The 9,198-nt window shown below is 34.4% G+C and overlaps 1 protein-coding gene across 1 annotated transcript; it reads left to right on the top strand.

The window, feature by feature from the left end:
• Positions 1 to 568: 568 nt before the first annotated feature.
• Positions 569 to 3,251, top strand: LOC108338796 (60S ribosomal protein L11). The gene is made up of 5 exons (XM_017575827.2): positions 569 to 711; positions 827 to 934; positions 1,027 to 1,069; positions 2,088 to 2,283; positions 2,772 to 3,251. Exons 1-5 carry the CDS (start codon positions 709 to 711, stop codon positions 2,965 to 2,967), a joined length of 546 nt encoding a protein of 181 aa, XP_017431316.1. The 5' UTR covers positions 569 to 708; the 3' UTR covers positions 2,968 to 3,251.
• The last annotated feature ends 5,947 nt before the right edge of the window (positions 3,252 to 9,198 follow it).

The raw sequence follows: 9,198 nt of genomic DNA, 5'->3' as shown, positions 1-9,198 counted from the left end.
TCAAAATGGAAAGAAAATATATATTTAAAAAATAATAAAATATTTGATCTTTTTTAAGAAAAAGACGTTTCTTATCTGTGTACAAATATCTAACATTTATTCGCATATTTATTTTCTACAAATCTAAATAAATATAAAAATTTCCACTTTTTTTTTATAATTTTATTCATTTAAATACTATATCCTTCATTTTACCTTTTTGTTTTATTTCCTTTTGCTGTTTCATTTTTCTCCTTAAGAAAAGGTTATGGTGATATTTATTTTACTAAACTAAATGTTTGCACGATAAATCAATTATGAGTAAAACCTGATTTTGATTTCAATCTCTACACCACGTTCATAATCTCAGCATTTCTAATACTAGACGTGACATAATTGAGTTTTTCATTGGGAAAAAAATGTACTCACCTTTTTGGAGACTACAAATAAATAAAATTTTCATTATTATTATTAGACTAAATCAATACTATAAAATATTTTATCCACCAATTAAAATCAAAGTATTAATTAATAATCACAAAAACTGTATTATTTTTTAACATAAGAAAAAGATAATGGGCGTTAATCAGGGGCATTATAGTCATAGCGCACACATACCAAAACCCTAGTTTCTCCCTCTCTCATATTTACCTGTTCTCTGTCCCCAAAACCACTACCATTGCATCTTGCCGTTGTAACTCTCTATCTTTCCTTCAGCTTCCATTCGCAATGGTGAGTCTCTGCTTCTCCTCATTCTTCTTCTCTCTTCATCTCTGCCACGCGCTTCGTCTTTCTCACGCGTTATTCTCAATTCAACCCTTTGTGTTTCATCTTCTGTTTTCATTAGGCTTCGGAGAAGAAACTATCCAACCCCATGCGGGAAATCAAGGTGCAGAAGCTCGTCCTCAACATCTCCGTCGGCGAGAGTGGCGATCGTCTCACCAGAGCCGCAAAGGTTTTTCTTTTATTCTTTTTACATTTCAATCCTTATTTTTGCTTTATTTTAATTTTGAGTTAAACCCCTTTTTTTAATTGTTGTTGTTAAAGGTGTTGGAGCAGCTTAGTGGCCAAACCCCAGTGTTTTCCAAAGGTGGGTTTTCTTTTTCTTCTTTTTTTTCATCTTCTAATTATTAGGGTTACTCAAACATCATTTTATATACTTTCTCTTCTCAAAAAGTTCTGTGTTCTAATGATAATAGGAGAAAGGGTGGTGTATATGCCGTGACTGTAACTATTCTCTCTGGTTTTCTAACTGCAATACTTCCTTGATTGAATTACTTTATTTTCGGGGAAGTAGTTGTCTACTGCACTTTTGTGGCTGAAGTATTGATATGATAGGCGTTTTGATCCGTGTCCGTGTCCTGGATGCAAGCTGCATTTACCTGTAATTTCAGTATTAAGGACTATGATAAAACTGTGGCCTTGGTTTGCTGTGTGGTACAACTTAAAAATTTGTTTGGAAAGTCATGCAATAATTGTTGTGAATGGGGATATTTTTGGCTCTATTATTGAGTCATCAGCAGGGGTTCTTTCACTTGCCACCTGACTGCCGCTTGGAGCCAAAATGAAAAGGCTAGAAGAAGATCCTTGAAACCCCTGGGTTGTTCTCAAGACACAATATCTGGTGAAATACTTGGGCTGATATTCTTCAGTCTCAGAATTGTATTTAGTGAAGGGTCTTTCAATTTCAGGAAATAAGTAACAATATTAAGGATATTTTAAGCCTTTTTGGGGCCTCAAACAAAATGCTGTTAACTGGGATATTTTTGGTTCTATAATTGAGTCACCAGCAGGGGCTCATTCTTTGTCCATCTGTCTGCCGCATGGAACCAAAATGAAAATACCAGAAGAAGATCCTTGAAACCCCTTGGTTGTTTTCAAGACACAATATCTGGTTAAATGCTTGGATTGAAACACTTGGAAGAAAAGTATTGAACAGAGATTATCTTAATTTTTGTAAACTATTGTAAATTTTAAACTTATTACTTTTCATATTTTAAACTTAGAAGGGTGGTTTTGTATATTTATCCCACCTTTAAGGAGACAACAATTTTTTTGGTTACAACTGACTGTTCTCTGATCGTTTATTTTTTCTTTGTTGTTGACAGCTAGATACACTGTCCGTTCTTTTGGTATCAGAAGAAATGAAAAGATTGCATGCTATGTCACTGTTAGAGGTGACAAGGCAATGCAACTTCTGGAGAGTGGATTGAAAGTGAAGGAATATGAACTTCTGCGAAGAAACTTCAGTGATACTGGGTGCTTTGGCTTTGGTATTCAGGAGCATATTGACTTGGGTATCAAGTAAGATTAAAATCTCTTGCAGTTTATGGTAAAATGTTTTTTATTGTTGTACTTGTTTTGCTGTTATTAACTGATACAAAGCAGCATGTTTTTTTTTTTTAATTTTCATTTAACAATTAATTAAACCATAGCTGTGAAAAGGAAAATGGATTATACCATTGGTATTTAGAAGTTCGTTCTATCCAGTTCCTAACTGTTCTATACTGGTGGTGGGAGAATAGATTTCCACAAGCATTAAAGATAGACGGATTTGTCAACATAATGCATGTTTAATCTACATTTATGTGTTTCTCTTGTTTTTCAAATCGTCTCTCTAACTTTAGAACAAATTGAATTTTAATCCATGGTTGTTTTCATGTATTGCATTCTTTGTAATGTCCATGAATTTGGTTTCTTGTGGTATAATGCTATTGTAATTTACTTGTAACTTTAACTATGCTCTATTAAAAATGTTGTTCCATTAATGTTGAACGTTGGCTCTTCTTCAGGTATGATCCCTCCACTGGTATTTATGGAATGGACTTCTTTGTCGTTCTGGAGCGCCCTGGCTATCGTGTTGGCCGCCGCCGCCGCTGCAAGTCTCGTGTTGGGATCCAGCATCGTGTTACCAAGGATGATGCTATGAAGTGGTTCCAGGTGAAATACGAGGGTGTTATCCTCAACAAATCACAGGCAATTGTTTAATTAAATTAGCTAGTTGTTTTGAGGAGTTCACAAGTTTTGTTTTAAATTGGATGCTTCTTCATTTAAATAGCTTGAATTACTGGAATATTAATGCGAGAAGCAATATGAGCTGTTTAGAAGTACTTGTTTTTGACATCCATATTAATACGCCTTTGATCCTTAATTGGATGTTCCTCTATTTTGCCTTTACTGTAACCATTGTGTTTGAAGAACATATTCATTCACGGATACTGTGGTTTTGTCATTGTATTTGGCCTTTAATTTTATGGTCCTGATTATAATCACCAGACGTTAAAAATACTGTGCTTTCAATTATTGACTGCCCCCTTGGACATAAAGCTGATCAAGTGTATTTAAATCCATTTGATTTTCCGCTTGCTGTACTGGGCTATAAATTAATGAATTTGATGTTAAAACAGCATTGTCTTGATAATTGTTGTTAATATCTTATTTATCTTTTAAATGGTTGAACATTTAATCCAAGGTGGTAATTCTTCCTGCATCTCCATGAATTTCTTTCTGTACTCTGGTAAATTCTTTCCAAAAGTTTTACTACTCTAGAATTGTACAATTGGAAATGTAAATTTTGTACTTTGAAATGTATGATTTAGAGTATACATATATATTTTGTATTCTAGAATATATAATTTAAATTATGATTTTTTTATACTCCAAAAAATATAATATTAAATATAAAATTTGTATTTTGAATTGTATAATTTGGAATACAGAAATTGTATTGCAGATTATTCTGAAATATATTTGTATTCTGAATTCTGTATTATAAAATTTGAAATATTTTGTTTATTGTATTTTAGAATATAGAATCTGAAATATAAAAATATGTACTCTTGATTATATATTTCGAAATCCAAAAATTTATGGAAGCGCAGGACGAAATTTTGGATGTAGGAGCAGGAAGAAATGACCGTTAAGGTTTGTGGGCAGGCACGGTTATAAAGTAGAAATTTATAATAGGTAGGCTTTTTTTTTATGATAAATTGTATATTAATTCATTTTAATTTTCTTGTAAGTTTTTATAGAAATGCTTCTCCAAACGTTTCAATTTAATTATGTCACAAAAATAACATTTATTTTACACTGTGCAAGGATATAAGAAGTTAATACTGTTCAATATCACAAGGACTTGATCAATATTTGGTATTATCATCCTCCAATGCAATATTTTATTATTATATCTTAAAGAAAAATCTAAGGGTGTGTTCTTTTGAAGGTATTTGGAGATGATTTGGGAGAGATGATTTGAATGGATTTGAGGGTAATTTTTTTGTTGGTTTTTTTAGTGGATTTGTGGTTAATTGAGAGTGGATTTGGAAGTAAAGTGTGTGAGAATTAGTGTAGGATTTGATTGATGTGATATATTTTAAAAATTTGTTTAATTGGTAGAAAATAAAGATTACCAAATTGCCTCTACTTATAAAAGTATTATAAAATGTTATTTTGTAATGTTATATTTAATTGTAAAAATGTTTATAAAGAGAAAAAAATTATAAAAATTGTTAAAATTAATGTTTAAAAATTATAACAATTAAATTGTAGTAAAATGAATGTATTTAAAATTGTAGAATTAAATTGTAATATAATTTAGTACGAAGTGATATCAATTTATTTGTCACGCATGTGAGAATGATTAACATTAATCAAACAAGCACAATTAAGTAGCAAGTTATAATATCACTAGACCTAAAAAATAGGTGGAAGAATTCATCATACAAATATTGTTTTAATACTTCATCATGACGTTGATTCAGCAAGGTATCGTTGCAATGCATTGAAACGATATTGTATTGGCATCCCTATTAGACGTCTTGTATGAGATGGATGTGAAGATAAAAAATTGAAGCACTGTCTAATTAAATCATGGTCTTCAATGTTCATAGTGCGTAACAAGTTTTCAATTTCTTTTGTAGTTGGATTAGATGATTGAATGGTAGCATTTACCAGGTTGATTCGACGCTCCGTAGCCTGTATATGTCGTTCAAGAACAGCAGACAGTCTTCTTGATAGATGAATTTGTTTTTGCACTTCGTCAATGATTCGAGAGTCCATCTAATTTGCAGATCAGAAAGTAAGTAATAAAAAAAACTACCAAAGCTGATGTTAAGGACAATAACATTAATATATAATCTAATATTTCAAAGTCACATACAAAGAAATTTAAGACTATTTAAGTCATGTAATACATAATGGGAAATATAATGAACTTAATCATCTAAATGGTGAAGAATCGAGTTCACATTTTGATTGAGGTTAGCAAATTGGCGGTTCATGTCTAGGAAAAGGTTTGCCAAGTTATTTTCAATACGTTGAACCCGCACCTGCATTTGTTCCATACCCTGCATTCTATTTCTCAAGTCTTGTACTCCTTCCCACATTTGAGTGATCATGTTAGCATTTGATAGAGGTGGAGGAGGCTGAACAGGGTTTTGATGAGGGTGTGCTTGGTCTTCTTCTTCATCATCATCCAGATCGTGTTGCCAAACACCGTTGACATATACAATTTTCATCCTCTTCAAAGAATTGATAGAAAAGTGATGTCGGGACCCAATTTGAGTGCTGGCATCGACTAAGACGTCAACTCCACAATATTGCATGATGTGTGTGATAAGGACACCGTATGGGAGGGGTGTGTTGCTGGCCTTGCATTTAAGCATATGCTGCATGATGTGATAGGCCAATTGATGACTATATTATTTTTAAGCACCCATATCATAAAAATATCTTCGTGCAATAACCTAGCAAAATTCCCTGGTCGTGGAGTCAACATATGCACAATAATATAATGGAGAAGCCTATCATTGATATTCAAACAACCAACCGTTAAAACACCTTGACCACTCTCCAAATCTGGTATAACCATAGTAGCTAATGCCATGTCGTGGTCATATGGAAATTCGTCTGGGATATTTGAATAACATAATTTCTGACCGTCGTACTTCAAGTTAGCTACATTCAACCAATCAGCAGGTTTGAATCTAATTTTTCTCTTGTTTACCTCAGTGAGCAAATATCCATTTCCAGATATCTTTAGATTTGAATAAAATACTTTGATTAAATCCGGATAGTAGGGTCCCTGTAATGTCAGAAATTGGCTCAACCCTTGAAATAGAAGCTGCTGTTGGAAAAATAACCCTGAACCGGTGAATGAATCAAAATTCATGATCTTGGGAGGAACTACACTCCTTGTATAGAAATCAGCTGCATAGTTTTCCATTTGATGACTGAGTGAAAAAACGCCGCTGATCTAATTGATCCTCTACAGATGGTCTTACATGGGGTGCATCTTCTGCCTCAGTCACAGTTTCTTTTCCCTTACGGGTTCTTCTTGACCTTTTTGTTGATGATGAGGCCATCTGACAATTTCTTCAACAAATCATTTTATTAAAACAACAACTCCGGATAACATAAGATATTACTTAAATTTAATAATAACAACAAATAAGAACACATAATAGAACTAAAAAATTACATCCACCATAGAAATATAATAATTCATAATTAAATCACTGATACATAATTTTTAATAATACTAATACAAGTAAGTCAGATATGGAAATTCCTAACAGTCACTGCCCGATATCATTTTACATAATTTGTTCCACCGCTTATGTGGTGGCAGTCCCATCAACCTCTTCGTACATGTGGGGTTTTGACATAAGAAATCATAACATTGCTCTAGCAAATTTTCATCATTAATGTTCATAGCACTCAACATTTCATAAATGTCCGCCTCAGTATATGTGTAATTGGGGGAGCGACGAAGAATCTCGGTTTGGGAACGTAGTATTTGATTTCTGTCCTCCATCGCTGAGACTTGACGCACGGCTGCATCAGAAATTACACCAAAATGTACATTTGATGAGCTTAAGACATTTGCGAAACCATCCAAACTAGTGGTCAACTTATCAAATTGAGAATCAATAGAATCGACCATAGGTGCCTTCCTTTTCGAGCCTCATGAGGATGACGTCCCACCAGATGGGACGGAAGACACAGATTGAGTCTGTCCCGGTCTATATTCATCGACAGATGGAGGAGGTGATGGTGGAGTTGGGTCTCTATACCCTGTCCACTAAGGCTGTTCTGGAATGTACTCAATATTTTGATTCAAATCAACACTGACATGAGGACCAACCCGCTGTCTTCGAGCTTAACGAGCAGTCCGAACACCACTCCCAGTAGCTCGATCAGCTGCCCATAACTCGACCATTAAATCGTAGTGTTTTATACTATTAACTCTCCACTTTGCCGCAGTTGGCTGCGACTGCAACAACAAACAGAATAAACACACTGTTTCAATATATGTATAATAAGGATCCACAAAAAGTAAATATTTTTAAAAATACCTGAATCAGGTCAAGCCAGATTTCGTCCTCAGCATGAAATGTCATACTTACCGGATTCCACGCAAATCCACTTAATCTAGAAAACAAGTCATGTACCTCACGCCATTAATCATTCAAGACTTTCTGACGATTTTTAACATTATTTTTAGTAACTGCGACATACCCAGCGCTATGAAGATGATCAACTATGTTACTATATGCTTGGGTTGTCCAGCTTCCTCAACCCTATTACCGATTCGTGATTCCTCAATCATACAGTGTAGTAGACGTGCGTCCATGTCCTCTGTCCACTTCAAGAACTCTCTAGTAGGACCAGAGGACTGAATGACGGCTGCCTTACCTCTATTCATTTTATACCTAATGAGTCAAGAAATATGTAAGAAGTTAACATTAAACATCCTTAATATAATGTTGTTGTCATACACATAACAAACAAAATGAAAATACAATAGAATAAAATACAATAACTACGATGCTTGGTAATCTCGCCACATATGATCGGCTATAGAATCCCTAATACTACTACCAATCCTATGGTCCTCTTCTCTAACTTGAGATGATGAAACATCATGTTCTTCCCTTTCATTCAACTCGTTATCAACTTCATCAAGTAATGAGTCATTGTGATCCACGCCCCGAAGGAAGTTGTGTAATATACAACAAGCTAGTATGATATTTGTCATCGTCTCCAATCCATAGTGTGGCTCAGTGCCACTTCCAATGATAGGGAATCTTTTTTTCAACACACCAAAAGTTCTTTCAATTACATTTCTCAACGATGAATGTCGATGATTAAACAACTCCCATGCATTTTGTGGTCCTCTGCGTGTATATTCTTTAAGGTGATATCTTACGCCTCTATATGGAGTCAAAATTGTGCTTTTCAACATGAATCCTGCATCACCGAGGTAGTATTTTCCTACAATTTTGCACATACAAAGGTAATTAGTCACTACTAAATAACTTCATGCACATCGATTATTTAGACACTGACCTTGGGGGATAACCAACGGATCATCTCGATCAATAGCATTTTTTAAAATTCTTGAATCAGATGCAATGCCTTCCCATCCAGCAAGAACGTATGTGAATTTCATGTCAAAATCACACGCCGCAAACACATTTTGTGTTGGCCAATCTTTTCTTCCTCGAAATCTCGGAGCTTCACACCTTAGAACCCTTACCCTAACATGAGTACTGTCAATGGCCCCTAAACAATCCTAAACATAAAAATATGAATTCATCATATGACTCAGAATTTGTTATCATCCTTTGTTGAAATAACATTAACAAATGTAATCAAATCAGTACCTTAAAGTACAAATAAGATCGATTGTTGTTCAACACATGTGGATGAACCTCATTTCCTGATGGTTGAATTAGAAATTCAGATTCTAAACTTAAGATAGCATCCAACACATTGTAAAAGTGTTTGCTAACCGTCGAACCTGATCGATGAAAAAAAAAAGGCCACACTACGATTCTTAACATTATGACCAATTATATGAAGAAATTCAGCAACTTGTTCCTCCACTGTCGACCGAATGGCGTCCTTCACTAACCCAGTTGATCTTAGTCTCTCACAAAGATTAATAAATGCCTCTGGACCCATCCTAATAATGTCGCGGCACCGATTAGTATGCACAAGATATGACATTAATTGCTTCCTACGACGGTCTCTATCAGGTAGGTAATTTCTTACACTACTCGAATCACTGGAGTACATATTCAAGATACTCAATGCGTGTCCAACAATACATAACATTGTTATTGCCGCCAATGAAGTGGTTATTTGTAGGTGTTGACGTATCATTGCGATAATTTTGAAGTCTACACCAACCACATCATCATCTACATCTTCGCG

The sequence above is a fragment of the Vigna angularis genome, chromosome 5 (assembly GCF_016808095.1).
Source record: "Vigna angularis cultivar LongXiaoDou No.4 chromosome 5, ASM1680809v1, whole genome shotgun sequence".
In the NCBI taxonomy this organism is placed as follows: domain Eukaryota; kingdom Viridiplantae; phylum Streptophyta; class Magnoliopsida; order Fabales; family Fabaceae; genus Vigna; species Vigna angularis.
Note: the sequence above shows the minus strand (reverse complement) of the source record. Positions and strands in the feature narration are given on the sequence as shown.

Bases quoted from the DNA above. Each gene is read 5' to 3' on its own strand.
- LOC108338796 (XM_017575827.2), top strand. The intron at 935-1,026 runs GTTTTTCTTTTA...TTGTTGTTAAAG, and splicing joins GTCTCACCAGAGCCGCAAAG to GTGTTGGAGCAGCTTAGTGG. The intron at 1,070-2,087 runs GTGGGTTTTCTT...TGTTGTTGACAG, and splicing joins AACCCCAGTGTTTTCCAAAG to CTAGATACACTGTCCGTTCT.